The sequence below is a fragment of the Chelonia mydas genome, chromosome 3 (genome assembly GCF_015237465.2).
Source record: "Chelonia mydas isolate rCheMyd1 chromosome 3, rCheMyd1.pri.v2, whole genome shotgun sequence".
Classification (NCBI taxonomy): domain Eukaryota; kingdom Metazoa; phylum Chordata; order Testudines; family Cheloniidae; genus Chelonia; species Chelonia mydas.
The window spans coordinates 17279794-17305491 of NC_057851.1; the positions used below are offsets into that span (position 1 = coordinate 17279794).

General features: G+C 42.7%; 1 protein-coding gene across 5 annotated transcripts in view; it reads right to left on the reverse strand.

The window, feature by feature from the left end:
- The window catches only part of KLHL29 (kelch like family member 29), a 573096-nt gene that overhangs the window by 21027 nt on the left and 526371 nt on the right, over positions 1-25698 (reverse strand). For 4 of the 5 annotated variants that reach the window (XM_043542199.1, XM_037893987.2, XM_043542198.1 and 1 more), the window contains 2 exons: positions 14638-14831; positions 1335-1479 (listed from right to left, as the gene is read on the reverse strand). In XM_043542199.1, coding sequence (XP_043398134.1) covers positions 1335-1479; positions 14638-14831 — 339 coding nt within the window. The remainder of the gene's footprint in view (positions 1-1334; positions 1480-14637; positions 14832-25698) is intronic. The other variant, XM_043542201.1, reaches the window with a different exon arrangement.

Below are 25698 nucleotides of genomic sequence, written 5' to 3' on the forward strand. Positions count from 1 at the left end.
CTATTCTGCTGTACCCAACTGGCCTGGGTCTATCACAGTGGTTAATTCTGTGTTGTTAAATAACATCTGCATTTTTTTATTTACTTAAAATCCTAGATAATGAGGCAACTCATGTAAACTGCAGCACACCCTTTATTTCTGGTTTACAATCTTTAAAGAAAAATATCATTAACTACTGTCTGAACACAGTGGGGTTCTCCTCAGTTCAATTTCACTCTTGAGGAACAATGAAAATCTGTAATTAGCACAGAAACAGCAGGAACACAGTGGCTTTGGCTGGAAGTTGGCGTGTGATTTTTTTAATCTGTTTGCTCCGGGACAAAATTCAGCTCAGCAGTGAAAAAGAGGGCGCTCTTTTAAATATAAAAAATGTGGAACTAACATTTGAAATGGCTTCTTCGATTTTTTAGGTGTTTTCTGTCCTTATTTTGAAACCAAAAATAAAATGCAAGAGGAGTTTTTAAAAATAAACGTTTGGGCACGTGTTACCAGTGATGCAGTGTGGCTCCATCGCTAAGGAGCTGCCTTGGTGGTCAGGAGAGGTGGCTTCTATGGCTAAGATTTTATTATGGTTATTTTTAGTAAAAGTCCTGGACAGGTCACAAGTAATAAACAAAAATTCATGGATCTTGTGACTGATCTGTGACTTTCGCTGCTGCGGCTCCATGGTTTCCCCCACCACCGTGGTGACTGGGAGCCGCAGGGTTCTCTCTCCTCCCTCCCCGCAAGGCTGTCCCTGGTCAACAGAACCCTGAGGAAGGCCCCCTGAGGAGGCTGTCGCCTGTCGCTGGAAACCTGCAGGGGGACTCTGAGGGGGCTGTCACCTGTTGCTGGAACCCTTTCAAGGCCACACTGGCTGGCAGCTCCAGTCCCGCAGCCCCAGGGACTGAAGCAGAAAATGTCAGGAAGGTCTCTGGAAATGATGGATTTTGTGACTTTTGTGATCTCTGTGACAAAAACGTAGCCTTACCCATGTGAACTGAATATTATCATCCCCATTTTACAGATAGGTAAACTGACACACAGAGCATTTGTATGGCTTGCCCTGAGGTCATGCAGCCTGTCAGTTGCAAAGTAGTGATTAGAACCCAAGAGTTCGGCCTCTCTGTCTCTCATTGCAAATCATGGTACTCAAATATTAAGGGACAAATGTTCAGTATGATGCACAAGGACATTAAAATACACCCCTAGGTATGTATAATGAAGATGAATAAAAACATATTGTATACATCTCCCTTCCCACTGCCACTCTCACTATTATTATTATGTAGTCATTTTTTTTCCAGTAGAAAATACTGAGGTACTGGTAATTCAATCTTAATGGTTTTTCTCACCTGCAGAACTGCCTGGAGTGGTTCATGTTGGGACCTGCTTTAATATTGCCTTTCTCTGGGTCATAGATGGTGGTTGCTCTTGCATAAGCGCCTCCAAGAATAAAGATGAACCCATTGAGAGTGACTGCAGGAGCATATTTGTTATCTGTCAATGGAAAGCAATACTGAGATCAGTTTCTAGGCTCAAGTTTGGAGTTGTTTTTGTTTATACATTCCCTTTATTTAGAGATAAGGCACATTTCTCTAAACCTCCAAGGCTAGGGAAAGAAAAATGAGGAAATCTTTTTTGTTTTTATTCTTTTCTCCTAAACTTCTCAAAGGCACTTTCAAAGTTCATCATCAGTCCTTCATTCCCCAGTAACCTCCCCGCCCAACTGGTACAGTTACAATTATCCTCTCCAAACCCTAACTGAGCCACAGTGAAAGCTCTGTTCTTGTATCTGAAATTAATGTGTCAACTTGTTGCAGAGTTTTGAATTGCTGCAAATCTTAACTCACTTTCCATTCCTGAGCAGTGGCTCAGTACAGACGAACCCTAGAGCAAAGTATCCCACTTCTTAATAGTATTAAAAAATAGATTATCTTTTGTATTCCTTTTTTGCTTGTGGGTGGGTCCCAACACATCTAAGCATATTTTCTGGGGCCTAACGTTTCTCCCTTAATCTTTCCTGCAAACATAACCTAGAGCATGTTCTGCAGCTGCCACTGACTTCAACTGGAGTTGTGAGTGCTCAGCATATCTCACATGTTAGGCACCAAATGTCCTAAACTGATTTCTATTAAAGTTTCCAGGGAATGCTTTAACACTGAGGAGTTATCTGCAGAATTATCAGACGATACCTGGTAAAGTTAACCATATCATTATTTTAATAAATAATTTGGGAAATTTAGCTAGCAGACTTGTTCCATATATCCCTATTATAATACATCATATGCTTATACATGCTTTAAGCATGCTGGCTGATATTTTCCATGCCTGGCATTTGTCTCAGGCATTTCCACTAAAATGGTCCAGCAGTTTCCAGGAACGAGATTGTTGGTCTGCACATATTAAAAAACTTCTCAAATCTTGAGTTGAGACGTTCTAGCGCCTCCGTGCTTTGGATCAGGGACTTGTAATTTGGCAGATTGGCAGGAACAACGCTTTTTCTGTTCCAGTGAAAAGGTGCCCAAATTTGGCCAAGTTATAAGCCTCTGAGAAATCTCAGTTCGCACATGCTCAGTAGGATTTGGCAGCTAGTCTCCGAAGATTCATTCTGCACTAGGCGAGAGGGAGAGGCTGGGGGCGGGGCTGAAGAATCTGTAACCACTAGACCACACGCTCCTACAGAACCTGCAACTGAACCAAGGAGTCCCGAGTCTTAACATTTCTTTATGGGTCAGTAAATAGCTGGGAAATCAATAGCAAAGTATGTGTCCCCACCCCTCTGCAGTGGCAGGACCACGTAGACAACAACAGTACTGCACCAGCTACTGAGGTAGCTCAGGTGGTAGAGGCCTGTGCTATGGATCTAGAGACCCAGCTCTACATGGGGAGTCAATATGGTTCCAGGTGAGGGGATTTTTTTCTTTTCATTTTTAATTTTTTTTAAAACATAGAATGTTACACACAAAACAAACCCCCAAAACTATGTTAAAAGAACATTATCAAGGTCAAAGCACTCAGAGGTTAGGAAATGCCTGAATTAAGGTTGCCTCTTAAACCTTAAGTCAGCCCTCTTGTGTGTATGCCTTATGGTAGTACGTGAGTATGTATTTAAAATCTGTATCATGAGGCATATGCACACAGAACAGAATTAAGAAAACTTTTATTCAGGCATTTCCTCACTTGTGAGTAGATTTACTTTAATGACAGGTTTCAGAGTAGCAGCCGTGTTAGTCTGTATCCGCAAAACGAAAAGGAGGACTTGTGGCACCTTAGAGACTAACAAATTTATTTGAGCATAAGCTTTCTTGAGCTACAGCTCACTGCATCAGATGAAGTGAGCTGTAGCTCATGCTCAAATAAATTTGTTAGTCTCTAAGGTGCCACAAGTACTCCTTTTCGATTTACTTTAAGTGGACTTTTTTATTTCAATGTGAGTTGCATGCATGCTTAAAGTTAAGCACATGCTTATGCGCTTGTCTTGAACAGGGCCTAAGTTACTTTCCTTACAAAGACTACACTGAAAGTAAGTGGCTGTGATGTGATGCATGCTATTGTTCAAGTTTTAGCAGGAAAGACTCCTGCAGAAAGTTGGGCTACAGTATATGCTCAAACTTTTAGTTTCAGCCTCCAGGGGTCATTGCATGTCAGCTGTCTGTGTGCAGTTAGTAAAGCGACCCAACTGTAGAAAGTACTGAAATGGCTAAAGCAAGTTACTGGAAAAGACAGAAGGAGTCTGTTGCTAACCAAGTATCTATATGCATATGTCAAAAAACACAAATGTACCCTTCAGAAAATGTCATCGCTCTTTGTGATTTAAAAAAAAAAAAAAATAGAAAGCTGGGAAGAAACTAATTCACTTAGATGACAGAACAATATCTTCTCAACTCCACTAAGCCATTGTAACATAGCAGAAAGACTTATCTGTCCTAACACCTCTTATCCCACATGTTTCAAAATCAAAACGTGTGAGTGTGTGTTCTCTATATTTAACTATCACATTTTTCTGGTCTCTCTCTGGATAACATTCTGCAAGAGAGTGTATAGAGCCCAGAAAGAGAGCTCGGAATTAAACGTCCAAATCTCACAGGAAAATTATTTTGGGCTTCCTCAAGGCAGAAGTAATAACTTCTCAGGAGGCTGAATTGCTGCCTTCATATTCCTATTTATCAGCAAAAAAGAGGAAACCCCCTTGGTTATTTAAATAGTGATACTTTTCTCTTTTTAAATAAGCAGATGGGCTGGTTCTCATTCTTTGGCTAGAGTCAATCAACTTTGATTCCTATCGCTATTTTCAGTATTTCACCTATTCATAATCTTTTATTGTTTTCAACTTTAGCCACAATTTCTAAGTAAGTACAAAGTAAATTTGAGAGGAAGAGATTTCTCCTACTGGTTTCAGGAAGGGAGAAGTTCATAGCAAGCAAACTCTTGATCTCTGGTGAGGACTTTATATTACAAAAATATAAGGGAACCCCACAGAGATGGGGATCAGAAAAGATATAAACCAACATATTTTGTATTACTGTGGCTGCAGTAAACTCCCACAGGTGCCACTGATTTATCTCCAAGCTCGTAATTTCCCCTTAGACTTCATGGTTTGATAACCAAATTTGGTCTTCCAGTTTCTTCCAGGTGGATGGCCAATATCCATCCTTAGCTCTCACATCACTTGGATGCCACCAATTCCCCTTCCCTTCTCAATTTTCCTCTTCAAGGTTGGATAACCTTATTCAAACACTCCACATGCTCCATTTCCCCCCCCTTAAAGGTCACTTGCTAGCAGGTTAGTGATGAAACCAGATGCTAACTGTCTAAAGCCATGTTTTGACTGGGCCTTTTTGATGATGATGATGATAGATGTGTCGCTGAGCTCCCATGAACAGACAGCTTGGGCCACATCACTGAGGAACAAAACCAAAGCACTCTATATATTAAGTGGCTAGTGGGGATGGGTAAATGGGGAGGTGGGGGGGAAAGGAGGAGGAAGGGGTTAGGGTGACCAAACGTCCCATTTTAGCCAGGACAGTCCCTTTTGTAAGCCCTGTCCCGGCCGTCCTGATTTTTTTGGCAAAAGTGGGCATTTGCCGCATTTGCTCTTGCCAAACGGATCAAGCTGGCAAGAGTAAACGGGACAAATGCCCACTTTTGTCAAAAAAGTGGGGTGTGGGGGAATGTGCAGGGGAGGGGGTGAGCAGCGATGCCAGCCCCAGCCTTTGGGAAATATGGTCATCCTAGAAGGGGCCGAAAGAGAAATGAGTTGTCCTTTCCACAAAGAACCCTTTCAGCAGCAGTTTGAAGACATCTGGACACTTTAATCCACTTCCTGTCATAAAATCTAAATTGGAAACTGTCCAGTATTCCATGAATAGTTTTTGCAACAGAAAGTTAGTTGAGATTTAAATGCAAAAAAAGAAGTAAGAATTTTTTTTAAATGGTAGGAAAAAGTCCCCTGCTTTATTATTTCCCCCTATAATTTTGCTAAGAACTATTGTTCAAAGTGGAAGAACTCACTTCATAACTCCATTCACTGCAATTGTTGCTCTTAAAAATAAAGGGGGAGTTTAAACTCAGTGAGTTATATTCTTTTAGCAATAAGCCATTCCAGAATGTGGTTTGTACTTGTAGGAACTCACTGGGCAGGTGCACTTCTTGGGTGGTTGAAAATCTAGCCTATCTGAGACATATACCAATAACCTCAAAATAACAATATGTTCCCTCTGGTGTGACTTATGGCTACAGTATCACATTAATAAACTATATATTCAGTAAGACAGAATTCTAAAATGTCCTGCTGCACTCAGCAACTGCTGAAAGATCTTACATTGCATTCCAAACCAGTGCTTGGTTACAGCCTGAAATGGTATTAAAATGAATGGCGGAAATGATCCCTATTGTAAACATCTTATTGAAATCACACCAGCCAAAACATTTTTTTCAGAAAAATGCTGGCACGCCACTAGTATGACTGTATCCAGATATTATTCCTACTGAATAGTCTACTGAATTCCTTATGAGGTGAATATATGTATGCTTATGAAACAGACTGGAAAACTAGTTAATGGAAACCAAATCTGCTTTTAAAACTCCCTGTCTCCACTTCTCCCTGCATATCTAAGGCAGAAAAACTCATGATTTGTGTAGCAAATCAACATACAGGAATGGGATAAGATGACATCCCTCAGCAGCCCAGAGATGGCAGTCTGATTCTTAACATAGTTTGTGAGGTCTGAACTGCAAATATTGTAATTAGCAGCTAGTTCTCAGATTTCAGACATTTGGCAAGGAGCTGCTGCAGCTCCTTGAGGCCAATGTCCTCGTGGGAACAGGAGGCAAGGAGAGAAGGGGAATGAGTATTATACCGCTGACCAAGCACACACCCAACTTTGGATCAATGGAGAGTGCACCAGAGGTGACAGTGCAGAAAATCTAAAGAGGCGGGGTGAGCAAATCTAGGGACTAACAGAAGGGATAAGAACCACAAATTCCATGCTCATCTAAACCACATAGCTAACTGGCACTTGCTCCCTCTCTCTCTAATATAGGATTTTTGTTTACTATATAGTAGGTCATGATGTTCTTCCAGAGGACAGGTAATACACCAGAGGCACTTAAATGAATCCTTAGCGAAGTCTCTTGCCTTCAGTCACAACAGTACCTTTTTTCTGTATGAAGGAAATCTGTATTTTTCTAAAGCAAGATGCCTGTAGCTCACGGAAGCTTATGCTCAAATAAATTTGTTAGTCTCTAAGGTGCCACAAGTCTTCCTTTTCTACCTGAAATAGTGTGTTCAGTTCCGGACACCAACTAACCAAGAAAATACTGATGAACTGGAGGGCGCTAGAGGACCGCAACAAAACAGATCATGAGGCTGGAGGGATTGACTTGTGACGAAAGACCAGAAGAGCTGAAATGTTATCAGCTTTGGTAAACGGAGACCTTAATAAATATTGAAACACCAAGGAGGGAGAGGCATTATTTAGAGTGGTACATGTGGATTATAGCCAGATGAACTGAAGAAAAAGAAAATTGAGGTTTAACACTGGGAAAAAATTCTGAGATCTAGTTGGATGTAGCATAGCTTCCCAAGGGACGTGGTGGAAGTGCTAGAAAATATGCTGTCTGGGACAGCCCAGCCCTGGCAGAAGGATGGACTAGAGAGTCTTCTGTATGACCTTCTTGTCCCTGCTTTCTCTGATCCTGAATTTCTAAAAGAAAATCACAGGAATTGTTACTCCTTTAAATTAAAAAAGACAAAATCAGCCCTGGAATTATGAAGTAGACATTGTCTTCAAAGTGTTCACGACAACCTTAGTGCTCTGACTGAACACTCAGGCGGGGCACAGAATTAGCTGGTTGAGTCTCTCAGACGTTCCTATGAAGCGGTGATGAAGCTCCTCAGAGACCTGGCCTCAGATCTTTCCCTAGTATCTAAATTGCTGTTTACCGTGCGCTGTCTCGGCACATTCCAGAAAGCAGTGATACCCACCATGGGAGAAAAGGATGCCAAGCACATCTTTGGCCTACATGCGAACGCCTCTAGTGCCTGTCTGCCCTTTCTGAGGCAAAAGAGTGAACAACATAGCCCTCTATACCTGAGATCCTCTTGAGAGAAACAGCCAGAAACAAATGGAAATGATAGTTGGTGTTCTCCTCAGGCTCTAAATGTCTTTCCTTATCCAACCTTACTGAAAGGAATCTAATAGAGCATTGCCATCTTCACCAAGAGAAAGTTTCCATGACAACAAATCACTGAGGAGCTGGTAGAGATTTGTGCAAGCCCCTGGTTAGCAGAGAAAGCCACAAAAGCAAAATTTAGGCTTCCATTTTAGTAAAAAAAAAAAAGTAAGTTTCTAGCCCTTTTCTTCCAAAATGTGAACTGATATAAATCAACACAGCCAGGGGAGGTTGGCAGGTGCAGGAGGAGAATGGGTGAAGGGGAAGGTGTGTGCGTTGGGGTAAGATTCTGCCAAACACAGTCTGTGTGTCAAGGAAACCACTGAGCTTGGGCATAGCCAAAGAATGATCTCACATTCCCTCCCTCAAATCCTTAGGCCAGCTCTGTTTCTAATGGCATGATCAAGGCAATGGGAATCTGATACAGGAGTGGGGGGATGGAATTATTTGATAGGGCCTGACTGGAAATGTTAAGGCTGGCTCATCCTGTTGACAGTTTCAGCCCTCTCAGAGGCTGGGACTGAGCTGACAGGTTGCACCAGCTATTGCCAGGGCAGTTGCTACTGGGTAATCCCTTTCTGTGTTTCTATGCACCTGCCCCGACAAGAGCTTTCTAGAACACATGGGAGATATCAGATGTAGTCCCATGAAATCATCCTACATGCAAGGAAAGGAAGCCAAGCTGCAGCTGCACTGAATGGCAATCCTGCAGCCCCTATCCCTTCCTGCCAGTGCTTGCCTGCCCAGACTGAAGAGCTGGCATTGGGAAGGCACCTGGAGCCCTGTTCTCTCACTCAACAGCCGGGGGAGGCCCATCTCCATCCACCAGTCTGGGGAGAACTTCTGCAGTCAGGGGAGAGCTACCCACCTTAAGAACAGAGGGGAAACTCCACCAGTGAGGCAGCTAGGGAAACAGAGGGTGGACACTTGCCAGAACTGAGTCCTAAAGTCACCACCCCTTGCCACCATGTGAGAGTTTTAGCTGAAAACTAGGGGGGAACCTAATGATCCAGAGATGGACATGGTATAAGAAATTAGATTTAGACTAGATACCAGAAATGTTCATGGGTCCCTGACCTGTGCTTTCCCACAGCACTTACCAGATTTTAAAATTTAACTATGGAGATAGGTAAATAAAACTCCTATTTTGCATATAAACTGTGGGCAGCTTTAAATGGAAAACCCACTCAGAAACACAAATCAAAACTTATAGTTACGTTAATGTAGGCAACTGATTATTTGATATTGCATAAAGGGTACATTTTAGTGCCCTAGCATTAGACACGAAGTGAACTAAAACGCAAAGTGACAAGATGATTATGCTTATTTACTATCACTGACTTCAGCATGTCTATAGCGGTCTTGTTAAAAAAGACAAGCCTTAGGAAGTTATGCATAAAATACATTTTCTTCAGCTCTGTAAGGACAGCATAGCAAGAATGAAAAGGTAAGCAGTGCAAGTATGAATGCTGGTTTGATTTTGTGGCACTACACTTACCAGAATTGTTACTAAGTGGCAGCTTTGTTAGATGTTAGAGACTGGGAAGAAGAGATGTGAGACTGTTTAACTATAGAATCCTGCCAATCAACAGCATCTCAAGTCCACAAAGGGTATGTCTACTTTGCAATGAAAAACCTGGGGCTGGCCTAGGCCACTTATTTGGGCGCACAGGGCTCAGGCTAAGGGGCTGTTTAATTGCGGTGTAGATGTTCGGGTTCGGACTGGAGCCTGGGCTCTAGAACCCTGCGCGGTGAGAGGGTCCCAGAGCTCAGTCCGCAGCCCAAGCCTGAAAGGCTACACCACAATTAAATGGCTCCTTGGCTCAAGCACTGTGAGTCCGAATCAGAAGGCATGGGTCAGCCACAGAGTGTCTAACTGCAGTGTAGACAAAACCTTACAGACTCCACTGAGTATATTTCCAGGTCTGCAGTCATCAAAAAGTTATTACTGCTGATAACTATTTCGTGACCTATGGGAAACATGTTTCAGTCCTAGTGCACAAGTATTTCATTTGGTACACTTACTGGCAGGCTCAGCAGAGAAGCCAGGGATTAAATGAATGTAGGCCTTCTTATTCCTAGGGGAAATCTAAGTGGCATAGATTGGAGGCAGATTGGCTGGGCTGTGTGAAAGAGCTCACAATATTGTTGCCTATGCTGTATCTGTTCTATGGAGAGAGTACTTTGGTCTCCAGCTTGTTTCACTAGCACTGAGATAATTTAAAACAAATTACCTCCCTAAAATGCCAACATTCTTGCCAAGGTTGGCTTGGATAGGTTAGCACCCGACTTCTTGGAAGTGATGGACTTACAAGTATGAGCTACCGTATGTCAGACCGTTCCCAGAGAGTAGTTATCAGTGGTTCACAGTCAAGCTATAAGGGCATAACGAGTGGGGTCCTGTAGGGATCAGTTCTGTATCCAGTTCTGTGCAGTATCTTCATCAATTATTTAGATAATGGCATAGAGAGTACACTTATAAAGTTTGCAGACGATACCAAGCTGGCGGGGTTGCAAGTGCTTTGGAGGATAGGATTATAATTCAAAATGATCTGGACAAACTGGAGAAATGGTCTGAAGTAAATAGGCTGAAATTCAATAAGGACAAATGCAAAGTACTCCACGTAGGAAAGAATCATCAGCTGCACACATACAGAATGGGAAATGACTGCTAAGGAAGAAGTACTGGGGAAAGGGATCTGGGGGTCATAGTGGACCACAAGCTAAATATGTGTCAAGAGTGTAACACTGTTGCAAAAAAACCCAAACATCATTCTGAGATGTATTAGCAAGAGTGTTGTAAGCAAGACACAAGAAGTAATTCTTCTGCTCTACTCTGCGCTGATTAGATCTCAACTGGCGAATTGGGTTCAGTTCTGGGCACCACACTTCAGGAAAGATGTGGACTAATTGGAGAAAGTCCAGAGAAGAGCAACAAAAATGATCAAAGGACTAGAAAACATGACCTATGAGGGAAGATTGAAAAAACTGGTTTCAGAGTGGCAGCCGTGTTCATCTGTATCAGCAAAAACAACGAGGAGTCCTTGTGGCACCTTCGAGACTAACAAATTTATTTGGGCACAAGCTTTCGTGAGCTAAAACCCACTCATCAGATGCATGGAATGAAAAATACAGTAAGCAGTATAAATATTACAGCACATGAAAAGATGGGAGTTGCCTTACCAAGTGGGGGGGTCAGTGCTAATGAGGCCAGTGCCATTAAGGTGGAAGTGGCCTATTCTCAATAATTGACAAGAAGGTGTGAGTATCAGCAGAGGGAAAATTACTTTTTGTAGTGATCCATCCAGTCCCAGTCTTTATACTGCTGACTATATTTTTCACTACATGCATCTGATGCAGTGGGTTTTAGCCCATGAAAGCTTATGCCCATATAAATTCGTTAGTCTCTAAGGTGCCTCAAGGACTCCTCATTGGGTTTTTGTTTTTTTAAATTGGGTTTGTTTAGTCTGGAAAAGAGAAGACTGAGAGGTGACATGATAATAGTTTTCAAGTACATAAAAGATTGTTACAAGGACGAGGGAGAAAATTTGTTCCTAACCTCTGAGGACAGGACATGAAGCAATGGGCTTAAATTGCAGCAAGGGAGGTCTAGGTTAGCCATTAGGAAAAACTTCCTAACTGTCAGAGTGGTTAAGCACTGGAATAAATTGCCTACAGAGGTGGTGGAATCTCCATCATTGGAGATTTTTAAGTGCAGGTTAGACAAACATCTGTCAGGCACAGTCTAGACAATACTTAGTCCTGCCATGAGTGCAGGGGAGTGGACTGGATGATCTCTCGAGGTCCCTTCCAGTCCTATGATTTTATACTTGCCCACCCTGCATTCTCGTCACTGATTACCTTAGAATCACAGACTGGTTTTAAACTCGTATTACTAGTTGTGAAAAAGCCCTTTAAAGGATTGGTCGTGGTTACATACAAGAGCTGCTTGTATTCTGGGAATCTGAGCACACATAACACTTATTTAAAGAGCCCACTATCTTATCTAAGGTCAACAGAGCACCACATTTTTACTATGGTCATGAAATACTGGAATTAATCCCATTTTCCTTTTATAAAAAGACCACCAAGTCTCATTCTCTCTGCCTTTGTTTTTTGCATTGTTCATCATATTGAATGTGGAATGTCATTCTCCTGTACAGTGTCCCCCAACCTTTAGTGGGAGGACATTTTATCAGTATGGTTACTACTACTACTTCGCCGTTGCAAAAATTAAGTATTTTCAATAATCTCAGGGCCTTTTGGTTAAGATCAAGCATAGTATCACTAGCAGAGATGTCCTCCAGTAGGGGTGCAATTTTTTCAGTCTCTTGTGTTAAACGACTTTATAAATTTGCAAATAAATTGGCCGTATTTATTTCCCAATAAAAATCACAGAATGTTACACTTTCAGAATATTGTTAACTCACTACTTACATTTTCTCAAAAAAAGCACAAATACCATCCCCCACCCCCATCGATGGTTTTGATGTATTTTTTGTTAGGAAATAATACAATTTATTTGAAAATGTATGATGTACCCATCTTGGGATATTTTTGGATGATTTTTCCAAGCACGCACGGCCTTGACACCTGCTAGACAATATAATGAGTCCAGGGAATGAATTCTCAGCTCCTGTGGCACTTGTACTAGTTCGGTAAGGAAAAGGAATACTTTTTTGCATAATACATTCATTTTTGCAGTATGCTCTGAGCACAGAAAAACCTCATAATGTCACTCAGTCGATTATATGAACAGCAGCCGTTGTGTCCATGTGATGGAAAAAGCCAGGAAATAGGTTTCTTAGCATTGCTGTAATACATAAATATGATTGTTGGTGGCTGATGCCCTCCTGCTGGGTGCTTCATGCTACATCATATGCATGTCATGTTACGTTAGACTGGACACAAAGAACAGCCAGGGAAAAGGAAAAGAGCAATGCTTTATCCACAGGGGAAGCTATAAACACAGATTTTATAGGCGAAAACTGACTCCCCAAGACTTGCTTCTTCCACAATGCCTGAAGTAGGGATGTAGTAAATAAATAAATACATAATAAAATAATATTAATAATTAATATACAGAAGGGGGGAAACGTAGTTTATTTTGGACATCCATATGTGCTCAGGCCTAACCTGAATAACCATGTCCTAGTAGGGCTGCACCCTACGGTTGCATCCTATCTAACATTGAGTTTAAAATCTTTAGGCAAGGCACCCTTGGTTTGAAGTGTCAAAAGAGTCCCATGTTCAAAAGCAATTTAGGCCTGGATCTTCAAAGGTGTTCCGGCACTTGGGAGTTCAATGGGAGTTAGACGCCTAAATACGTTTGAGGATCTGGGCCTTAGGAAACTAGGTCCCATTGAAAGTCAATGCTATTTAGACGCCTATGTGCCTATGTCACTTTTGAGAATGGATCTTAGGGTCACAGGCACCAAATTTCCTTGGTGCTGGTGGGTGCTCGCGCCCCCCAGCCCCGACTCCACCCCCTCCCTGCCCCATTGGACTCCTCCCCAAATCCCGGCCCCAGCCCTGCCTCTTCCCGAGACCGCCGCATTCCTCCTCCTCCTCCCCCCCCCAGCACTTGCCAAGCGAAACAGCTGTTTCAGGGGAGAAGAAGGAAGCAGCGGCGCGCTCAGGGGAGGAGGCGAAGGCAGAGGTGAGCTGGGGCGGGGGTGGGGCGGGGAGCTGCCGGTGGGTGCAGGCACCCACCAATTTTTCCCCGTGGGTGCTCCAGCCCCAGAGCACCCACAGAGTTGGCTCCTATGCTTAGGGAATGTCTACACTGGAGCTGGAGGTGTAATTTTTCAGCCTTCATAGACATACCTGTGCTAGCTCTGATGGAGCTGGTGTGCAAAAAAATAGACGTCTAGCCACAGTGGCATGAGTGGTGGGAGGGGTTAGCTATTCTAATATGTACATAGGTTCTCAGACGGGATCATACTCAGGGCAGCTAGCCCATCTCTCCACTTGCACCACCACCACCACCATTTTTAGCATGTTAGCTTGATCATAGCTAACTTGTGTATGTCTATTTGAGCTGGAAATTATATCTTCCAGCTCCTGTACAGACATACCATTAGGCTTCTAGGTCACTTAGGGTTATCTCTGTAAATGGATGTAGGTGCCTAAATGCCATTTTAGGTGCACAGGTGTGAAATTTAGATCCTCAAAACCCCTACTTGGCTGCCACCTAACTCTGTAGGCACCTATGTTTCCATTGGTAGAGTCCCCTGGGGCCCTAATTTCTGACGGTGGGCATGCACAAAGCCACCTAAGTCCTGACTCCCAAGCTGCTTGGCACCTAAGTCCCTGCTCTGATGACTATTTAAGAATTTAAAGGATCTAGCCGTTAGGTGCTTTTGAAATTTTTAGTCCCCCGGTTTTTCTATTTGTTCTGTAAGGCATGTAGCACTCGCCTGGGCACTGTAAACATAACTAATAAAAACAGTGCTGGATCTTCATAGTCCACCTGTCTTGTGGATTTTCTATCCTGCAGGGTGAATTCCATTGAACAACATCTCTGAGTTCCTGCAAAAAAGACCTTTGCTTCCTTTGGGACAAGAGGAATTTCAACAACAGTAATAATAATCTATTAAATGAATGGCATTGTTTTAGACATGAAGTGACATTTGATGGCATAACAAAATTTTAGTGCACTGTATAATGTATAGGGTATCCACATCTGTGTTGTTTTTCTTTCTGTCCCCACCTTGAACCCACCCCTTCTAGCTAAATAACCAGGGGTATTAATGAGTGTCATTTGCCTAGAGTGAAGGATCCAGACCACTGAATCTCCAGGTTAATATATTACATACTGTTACCAACCCCGTCCAGCATTGCTATTACAAACACCTTTTCCTCAGCCTTTTATTAAAGACATCTTTACATTCAGCCCCTTTGGTTTACTTATTTTGTGGTATAGACATTTATATCCTGACATTTATTTCTTTTTTAAATTGTGAAATGCTGATCACTTACCGATCATTGGAGACTCTATAAAACTCCATGCATTAGTCTGAGGGACATATGACTGAAGGACTCCAGCGGCACGACCAGCTTCATTCACCCCACCAAACACGTAGATCTTGCCACCACAAACAGTGGCAGCTGCAGAATGCACAGCCTTTGGCAGAGGAGCTATTGTCTCCCACTGATTGGTGATTGTGTCATACCTAAAACAAAAGCAAAAGGAATAAGTCCAGATAATACAGTGATGGATGTGTTGTAAATGCATGACAGATTGACAGATAAAACATACAGAGAGATAGGCAGCTAGGCAGACAGATAAAACAGACCTGAAAACATACCTTCTAACACCAAAGCAATCCAATTGTTTTGGTAGATAATGCCATTAATGCTGCTTTCTAACCTTTAAGAAGATAATGATAAAGGCACAGAGAAAACCAGATCTATTTCTTCATATGCCTCTCAAGCCTAATTATTGCTTGAGCTAAAGAAACTCAGGACACCTTTGTCAAGATGACTTCCACTAATTAATTTCTATTAATTGGAATACAGTAAGATTATTCTCGCAAATCATTGTGGTGATATCCAACAGCAACCAGAGGCAGGGAATTGTTAATATACTTGAATTGTTTAGCTTGTGAAGCTCATCTCATCATCAAACATAATACAACATGATAGCTCTTTTTACTCTAGTTAACTAGCCATTAATGCACATTTTGTGCATGTGTAAATTGCCTCCATTTAATTGCCACTGTATGTATCAAGCTACTACTACACTTCATTGCAGGATATTGCAAATGTTAATGGGGAGTTTGCTACTGGAATAAGATTTCCTCATTGCATCCATTTTTAACATGTCGCGCAACAGAAAAGAATATTCATTAGAGCACTAAATTAGTTTTAAGGTCATCAGTATCTGATTTAATTAAGCCATTGACCATAAGGATGTGCAGTTAATAAACAATGGATTAAGATTCATTTTAGACAACGTCCCAAGATCAGACATCTATTTTTTTAAATAATGTGGCAGTGATCCAAATAGCTCCAGTAAAATGAGCCTGGGAGACAGTGGAAAACAACATGGTTCAATATTTCCATGAAATGGCACATTCAGTCAAATAGTAGTTGCCTAAATGGTAGTAACTCGGAACAGTTGATGACAAACACACAAGCCTTCATCACCCATTTAGAGCTTTGGCTCCTGATCATAGGACGGATGCTTACAACATGCAAATACTCTAGATTCCTGGTCTTCAGAATCTCTTTCTGAAACTGATATATTTGTTCCTAGTGATATTCTCCCTTTGTGACACATCTCTCAGTCTGCCAGGGTATGTCTGCACAACATCAGGGAGTGAGCCTCCCAGCCCAAGCCCACAGACTTGTATTGGTCAGGCTTGCGTAAGAGCGCTAAAACCAGCTGTGTAGCGACTGTACTCTGACACTACAACTTGGGTGGCAGCTTAAACTCTCAGGCTGCGGTGACAGAGCGGGTTTGAGAGCCCAAGTTCCAGCCTGAGCTGGAACATCAGAGCACTGTCTGCGTGGCTATTTTTAATGCGCTAATGCAAGCCTCACCCACACAAGTCTGTGGACCCAGCCTGCTCCCAGAGGCAGTGTAGACATACCCACAATGTCCAAACGTGGAACCAAACAAGAGATAAAAGACAGGTAATAGTGCAAGGAGCATAAACTGACAGGAACTGATTTATTTTGCACTAGTAACATTTCAATAAAAATAACTGATCACTATTAATAAATTAATAAAAATGAAAAACCAAAATGGAGGTACATTTTAACCAACTAAAATGAGGGAATTTCCATATAATAAAGAGTACTGAGAAGTGCACTTTCTAAAGATTTTCAACTTAATGGCACAGAAAAAAACAGAATCATTAGGAGAAGAAACAGAAAAAATATCAAATAATATGGAGGCTGGAACATATGATGGGGCACAATCCTGTACTAGATCTAATTTTTAAAGTTTGGTGCCAAAAATAAGGTACTAACTCTGCATTTGACTACTAAAAGCATCACTTAAAAACTTACGATATAATTGCACAGTGATATAAACCTCACATTTGTATGCAATACTAATAGAATCACAGTACTGGAAGGGATCTTGAGAGGTCATCTAGGTCAGTCCCCTGCACTCATGGCAGGACTAAGTATCATCTAGACCATCCCTGACAGGTGTTTGTCTAACCTGCTCTTAAAAATCTCCAGTGACAGAGATTCCACATCCTCCCTAAGCAATTTATTCCAGTGCTTAAGCACCCTGACAGTTAGGAAGTTTTTCCTAATGTCCAACCTAAACTGCCTTTGGTGCAATTTAAGCCCATTGTTTCTTGTCCTATCTTCGGAGGTTAAGAAAAACAATTTTTCTCCCTCCTCCTTGTAACAAACTTTTAGGTATTTGGAAACTGTTATCATGTCCCCTCTCAGTCTTCTTTTCTCCAGACTAAACAAACTCAATTTTTTCAATCTTCCCTCATAGGTCATGTTTTCTAGACCTTCGCTCACTTCTGTTGCTCTTCTCTGGACTTTCTCCAATTAGTCCACATCTCTCCTGAAATGTGGCACCCAGAACTGGACACAATACTCCAGTTGAGGCCTAATCAACACGGAGTAGAGTGGAAGAATAATTTCTTGTGTCTTGCTTACAACACTCCTGTTAATACATCCATCCATCCATCCCAGAATAATGTTTGCTTTTTTTGCAACAGTTTTACACTCCTGACACATATTTAGCTTGTGATCCACTATGACCCCCAGGTCCCTTTCTGCAGTAATATTCATGGCAATATTCACTCTCATCCTAAAAAATAGATATGGACAAAATTGTGTAATAAAAATAGTTTGATACACTGCTGGTGGGATACATGTAGCTACCTCTTGTCCCCCAATAATTCTAGTATTGGTAATTGATCTGTTCCCATCCCTGATTTTATAATGAAAACAACTGATTAATCCTCTTTTTCTTCTTTGCCTTCATCTTGTCCTGGCAATCAGTGTCAGCAGGTCTTGTTCTTCATCTTCAAACATTCTTGTCAAGTGTCTTCCAAGCTGAAAACAACCCTATTCGTGTCCTTCTTAGCATCTTAACCACCTTCTTCTAGGTCTTGCTCATGGTCTTTGTCATGTGATTACTAGCTCTTGTACTCTTTGGCCAACATATCCCACATCTCGTCATCTCACATGACCCAGCCATTGCTGTATGCAGTGTTGTTTTAGCAGTGTCGGTCCCAAAATATTAGAGAGACAAGGTGGGTGGTGAGGTAATATCTTTTATTGGACTAACTTCTCTTGGTGAGAGAAACAAGCTTTCAAGCAACACCAAGCTCTTCCTCAGATCTGGGAAAGGTACTCAGAGTGTTGCAGCTAAATACAAGATCAAACAGACTGTTTAGCCTAAGTAGTTAGCACTTTATTCTAAGGGATCATATTCTAAGGGACCATTCAAAGTGAAATGGCCCATTATGACCCAGCCATTTCAGTGGATACTCCCTCAGCTTTTCTGTGTTGGGGGCTACCTGCATCATGGCTCATACCATTTCATTGTGTAGCCTATCAGCTCTTGTCTTACCCCAGTGCCCACCTGAGTATTCTCATTTTGTCAGCATGCAATAGTTGTTCCTTTCTCTTCCTCGCTGACCAACATTCTGACCCATAGCATCTGTTTGTGCGATAACATATCTTTAGAAAGATATGCAGTCTTGATTTAAAGGCTTCAAGTGATAGAGAATCCACCATGTCCTTAGGTAACTCGTCCCATGGTTAATTACCATCACTGTAAAAGTATGTGCCTTATTTCTCTAGTCTCAATTTCTCTAGCTTCAGCTTCCAACCATTGGATCTCATGCCTTTTTCCGCTAGATAAAAGAGCTGTCTACTATCAAATATCTCTTGTCCAGGTAGCACAGACACTTGTGGAACATAATCATGTCACCTCTTAACCTTCCTTTTGATAAGCTCAGTAGTTTGAGCTTCTTAAGTGTCTCTCTGGCATGTTTTCCAAACACCAGATCATTCTGGTTTAACTTCAGTCAACTCCTAAAGTGTCCACACAAGGATTTACACTGAATTAACTACATTGGTTTAAAAACAGAATAAAGCTAAATGAATGCAACTTTCTTGTGCAGAGAAGAATCACAACCACCTTATCCCTTGGCTTTCTGCTCTTTTCTATTTACATTCTTCCTTTCATTCTTGTTATCTCCACCTTTAACTTTAACTGCCACTTTTACAATAGTGGTGACTATTTTCTGACACTCTATTCAACTGCTTACAGCCAAGAGAATTAACCTAAAAAATATCCATCTTGATCTCTTTGCTTGAATCAGACCTCTCATTCGAGTCTGCTGTTTACAATAGTAAATTAAGACTTAATTTACTGGATCCCATCCACCCAAAGGTTTCCCTCTGCAAAATTGCTCACAGTACTTATGGCTCTCTACTATGCCAATGCTAGCTCCTGCTTTCCTGTTTCCAAGCCTGTCCACACCATTATCTGGTGGTGGGCCTACCCAAACACTGTGGCTCTATTGGCCTCATCCCAGTTTATGGACTAGACCTGCAAAATAAAAATAACCCTTCTTGTTTTGAAAATTCTGCATTCCCCAGTTTTCCCTCGTAGGACTGATCTTTCTCTCACCTCACTCATCTCATTTAGCACGTGCTTTCTTTCTCTTCCTTTTCCCACAATCTCAGCATTAATGGCAAGACAGGCTTTTACTCTGCAACTTCTGTCCTTTGGAGCAGCTCTCTGCCTTATGAACTCTCCAACTCTTTTCATACCTTATCTGAAAACACGTTTTCCCCCCTTTTCCTCGGCCTCTTAATTTCTCTCCTTCTAAAGTTAAACAGCCTTATGACTGAATGCTTTAATTTATTCACATTATAAAGTCTTTATGTTATCATTATCAATAGTTTATAGACCACCAACCCTTCACTATCTTATACATTATTTAACTTTGGAATACAATTTTCAGGAAGGATGCTATACAAAATAGAGCTTCATTGTGTACTATCGATCTGCACTCCAGACGGCTCACATGATGTTTAAAATCATATTAATGGTTTTGCTTTTTCATTTCCTTCTGACTGTTCTGAAGATCTTAATGAACTATTCTTGGACAAGGTTCTAGATATAATTTTGTTAAGACATCAATATAACACTGGGTTCTGAAACAGTGTGTAAAGTGACAATTACAGATTATTTTTATATTTAATTTTTTAAATTGTATTCCATGTGCACATATAAATTGAAGTAGTCAGCCAATTTTAGATAAATCTAGAGGCCCTGTATCAGAACAACATGCTTCATCATTCAACACCCTTCAGACAGATAATTACTATGAAGTATCCAAATCCATAAACATTTAGCCATATATATAGTCAGCATATACAGCCTTTTCAGCTCTCACATATTAGGAAGCCCCATCCATTATCCAGAAACCCAGTTCATAGATCCTCTTCATTCCTCCATCCGTTATTTATATACAAGCTACAGAATACTCCAGGGGGGATTCTGCGGGACCGTGCACCGGCAGAAAACGCTCATTCCCGCCCCGCAGAATTCCTGTACTTCCTTGGAGAAAATGGCAGGAAAGCCACATATGTGTGTGTGGGGGGATGACCATGGATGCAGTTTTTTGGGGGCGACTACCCCCCCCAGCAGAGGTGAGGCATGGGGGGGCAAACAGGGTTACGCGCCACTGACCCCCCTCATTTCTGCAAGCGCAGAGCTGCCCAGCTGAAGGAAAGAGGCAATGGGGAGGAAGGGGTGGTGGTGGAATAGGGCAGGGGGAAGGGAATGTGGGAGTGAGGGGAGGGGAATGGAGAATAGGGGACAGGGAAATCACGGGGAAGCGGGAGTCTGGCACGCGGTGTCCCCTTGGCAGCAGCTGGGGCTCCCCTGATAAGCAGGCCCATTGAACGCTCACCCTAAGAAGCCCTACCCCCCTACATCTAGACCCCCCCCAACAAGTCCCTGCCCTCACCCAGGCCCCGCCCTCGCTGAGCCCCAACCACCTTCACCTGGATCCCCTGCAGTGTCCCATTGCCCCTGCACCCGAAAACCCCCAACGAGCTCCTGTGCATCCAGATCTCCTACTGGCAGGGGTGAAAGTAAGTCGATTGACTTACCGGTATGCTGGGGCCAGCTCTGGCCCCCGGAAGGGGCAGGGCTGAGGGGGTCAGAGCCAGCCCCAGCCCACCCTGTAAGGTAAGTGCACCCCCTTCTCCGCCCCCCTCCCCCACTGGGGTAGCAGCAGCAGCCCAGGGCTCCTGGGGCTATTTAAAGGGACCGGGGTTCCACTGCTTCTACTGCCCCGGTCCTGTAATTAGCTGCCGGAGCCCTGGGGAAGTGGCGAGGCTCCAGCGGCTATTTAAAGGACTGGGGCGGCAGAGGCAGCTGGAGCCCTGGCCCTTTAAATAGGTCCTGGAGCCCCCACTACCCCAGGGCTCTGGGGGCTATTTAAGGGGCCTGCGGCTCCCCTGCTTCTACCACCCCAGTCCTTTAAATAGCCCCCGGAGCCCTGGAGTAGCGGCAGCGGGGCTCCGGTGGCTATTTAAAGGGTCGGGGCAGTAGAAGCAGGGGAGCCCCAGGCCCTTTAAACAGCCGCTGGAGCCCTGCAGCTGCTACCCCAGGGCTTCAGCAGTGGGGCTCTGGAGGCAATTTAAAGGGCCTGGGACTCCAGCCACTGCTGGGAGCCCCAGGCCCTTTAAATTGGCTCCTGGGGAAGCCGGGCTGCCCCAGTACAGTGCACCGGCTCTTGCCGGTACGCTGTATCGGGGCGTACCAGCTTACTTTCACCTCTGCCCACTGGGCTGCCCGGACCCAGATTGCCCTACACAGAAACCTCTCACCCCACACCTGGATCCCCCCACACTAAGCCCCTCCACACTTGGATCCTGGTGGGCTGGGCCTGCCTGTCTACACCTGGTGCAGAGGGGCTCGTCCCTTGTGCTGTGTCAAGGTCAAGTGCAGCCTCACAGCCGAGTCCCTGTACTGGGGGAGGTTGGGGCTTCAGGGTGCTCTCCCACCTCAATGCAGCCAGTGGTCTGTGCTACCCACTGCCATGCAGGAGCCCCAGTTATTTATTGACAAATAAAATTTGCAGAATTTTAAAATATTGTGCACATAATCTTTAATATTTTGGCACAGAATTTCCTCACGAATAACAGAAGCAGACAGGTTGGTGTGAAAATCTCTCACCTAAACATCTAGGGACTTATTTCCTGTTACAGTCAAAATTGCCAGAGGGGCTCGACTGAGAACTGTAGAGTCATTGCTATTTCCTTAAAACCCTTCTTCCAAAAACATAGCTCAACAATCCAATCCCACAGAAGATGAGTCTATGTGCTTAAAACATCCATTTCACAGAGTGAGTTTATGATTCTGCTCAGCTGGTATGTACAAATTATTTCAATAAATTAATAAATTATAATACATTACACATTCTGTTTATTTATATATCTATTTAGGTTTTAAGAAGGTTGCCCATCATAGTGGCACCTGCTTGGCTCTTTAAAGACATATTAGAAAACAAAGGATGAAATCTTGAACCCATTGAAGTCAATAACAAAGCTCCCATTTACTTCAGTGGTGCCAGGATTTCACCCAACGGCCAAGACCCCATAGAGATTACAGTTTAAATAAAGTACAGACAAAGGAGCAGGGAAGGGATGATTCCATAACTCACCCTATGGAGTCCAAAGAAAATTGCTCCTAACTGCATTAGTGCTTTCTGGATAGCACAAAAGACATTTAGCAAATGACCATCCATATGCAATCCCCATACATGAATTATACACAGTGCAGGTAGCAGCACCTGTACGTAAGGATGCAGGACAGGTTCCATAAGACCCTGAAATCAGTTGATTATAATTTAACCAAACTTTAATAATTTGAGATGAGATTTTCCATGCTGGATGTTTGCCTTAAACTGGAATTTTCTGAAAATTTCGGTAAAACAATTCAGCCATTTCTCAGAGTGATATTAAGGAAACTAAGATGTTATGTTCATGTTAAAAAATTCTCAGAAACATTTTACTGAACTTCTCTACTGCCGTCTTGCTTTGGAGTAGGGACTTGAAATTTGGCAGGGGCAGGGGTCACCTGGGTGTCTGGGAGGTGCCTTTTGCCATTCCCATGAAAATCTGCCCAAATTTGATGAAGTTATGATCACCTGTGGAAAAAAATAGTATTTGCTCATGTAATTAAAGGCTGTATTGTTGCCCCTTTTAAATCCAAGCGGCTAGGCAAAGTTTGGGAGTCTGGGGATGTTCAGGTTGGAAGCAGAAATTGGCGATAGTCAGTTACCTCTTTGATGCAGTTTTGTTTGTTTACCAAGAATGTACAAAGCCCTGTCTCAGAATGCTGAGGGAACAGGACCGGCTCTAGGCACCAGCAAAGCAAGCACGTGCGTGGGGCGGCACAATCCCAGGGGCGGCATTCCGGCCATCCTTTTTATTTTATTTTTTTTGCTTGAGCAGTTGCGCTCTCGGAGCTTGGGGCGGCAAATGTTTTGCTTGGGGCGGCAAAAAACCTACAGCCAGCCCTGGAGGGAACCAAGAGCAGTTTCTTAGTTTACAGGCCCCAAAATCCCTTTACCCAATATATACCAGATCCAAAAGCTTTCTCTCTAGTTTTTCCAGGGTCACACTGTGCTCGCAGGCACTGTTTACTTACTGCTTGGCTTTCTTGCTTTATTTTCCTCTTGCAGTCTTGTCTGTTCCCACCTTTTCTCTGTGTGAGTGTTTTTCTCAGAGTCTCACTCACCCCACACCCCTGGTCACAATATCCAGCCTCTGCCTCCACGGTGTTATTTTCCGGGAAGACTCTATTAGGCTTTGTTTTAGGTGTGGCCTCTTAACTATCTTAAATGGAGGCATCAGCTTGAACAAGGTTTTTTTAACTCAACCCGTAACATGGTTTCACCCAGCTTACAACACTATCATAATGTATACTCACAAAGAGGCTGACTAAAAACTGCACAATCTTAATTCTGGAACTTCCTAACTTTTGAGTACTTGACTTTGCAACTTCAACATTCTTATAATGCAGTGTTTTGTACGTAATACTATCTAGTCTGGGTAATAAATGATCTAAAGGCATAGATGGTCTCCTGAGACTGTATTTCTGTGCCCCATCCAAAGCAAACTTGACACATTCAAAGAGCAATGTCCAATCCACACTATAGTGGAAAATGTAATCTCTCCATTAGTGCAGGTCATAACCACACCCACCCACACACAAGGAAGGAACTGGGAAGTTCCGAGTTGGGTTTTAATTGTGCATGTGACATCAGAAAATTGAGCAATTAAATTAACATTATTCTGAACATTAATGATTCTCCTGAAAGAGATGACCCAGATTCAAAATGCCTCATTGCTCATAAGACTTGGAACAATTATTCCATCTGCCTTCAATTTTCTGAGTACCTGCTAAAATTAGGATGTTGGGGCAATTGGGAGATGTTTCAGTTTGAATAATGTCAGTCTGTGGATTGCAGTTTTTAAGGTGAACTTTTTCTCTCCTCACTTTTCTACTGTTAAAAGCCCAGAATGTCAATTCCAAAACCAAATGCATAACACACACCCACACAAATGATTTAAGCAATGAAACTAACACACTCTTTAATCCCTCTCCTTCGCTTTAATTTTTAAAAACTTCTGATCTCCCAGCATAACCCAAAAGGGACACACAATCTGGGCATGCACTCTGTTCTACTGTTGCTTCTCATAAGTCACTTTTATCGATAATAGCACATTAATTATATTTGCAAATTTAACAAATCCCCATCACAAGGGCTTACCTACCCCTGCAGAAATGATATCATAGAATATCAGGGTTGGAAGGGACCTTAGGAGGTCATCTAGTTCAACCCCCTGCTCAAAGCAGGACCAATCCCCAATTTTTGCCTCAGATCCCTAAATGGCCCCCTCAAGGATTGAACTCACAACGCTGGGTTTAAGCAGGCCAATGCTCAAACCACTGAGCTACGCCCCCCCCCATAATATGGAGAAACCCTGCTATTCTACTGGATAAGCATGCATAACAGGCCTACACTAGCCTTCCTTTTTTTAAACTGTAAATATTCTGGCATGCTCAGTTTAAGGGTTGTTGGGACCTGAGCCACAAAACCTTTCATCAAAACGTGTGTGTCCCTGTGAGACCACAATGGTGTCAGGTTAAGGTCATTCTTACAGTGCTGCCAACCCCAAGAGTTCCAAATCATGATAACTGCCTTAAAATCATGAGATAAAAAAATACATTAGGGGTTCTCTTATTAGCCTTCTGGCTTCTGAGCCATTAGGGTGCATGTTGTCAAGCTTTTCTCCACAAGGGCTAGAAATTCAGTGGAGCTATGACATGTGCTCCTCACCTTTAAAATGTAAGCTCAGATTCTAATGCAATCATATGACTCTGGGAGCTGGGGATTTAAGAAAAATACCAAATATGATGAGACGTGTGATAACAATCCCAAGAGTCATAAGACTTATTCTGGGGGCTGGGGGCTGTTCTTGAGGGACAGGGGGTCTGGGGAATCATAGAATTGTAGAACTGGAAGGGACCTCGAGAGGTCATCTAGTCCAGTCCCCAGCACTTGTGGCAGGACTAACTATTAGTAATACTATTAGTATTAGGAAGGACCGGCTTTGCCTAATTCTCAGCCTACACAGTCCCTGGTTTTGGAAATACAAACTGTTCCTTTTTTTGTTGATGGTCTGCTTAAGAGAGAACATGAGAATCAGAGCGGAGAAAGGAACAGGCTGGGCAAAAGGACATACTCTAATCAAAACTAAATACAGGCTATTAGTGCCCACAGGACACCTGCTTGCATCAGTGTCATTCCTCTTTATCTAAAAGAGGATTTAAAAAAGAAACAAATGCCTACACTTCCCTTGTGAAAAAAGCATGACTTTAAATTATAGGAGAAGACGTTTGGGAATTTGAAGAAATTTTGCAAACCCATGAAACAGTTCTAGTCCCCCTGGGCCCACTCATCATCAGCTTGGAGTACACAGCATGCACAATGATAGCAAAATCCATTTACTCTTCACTAT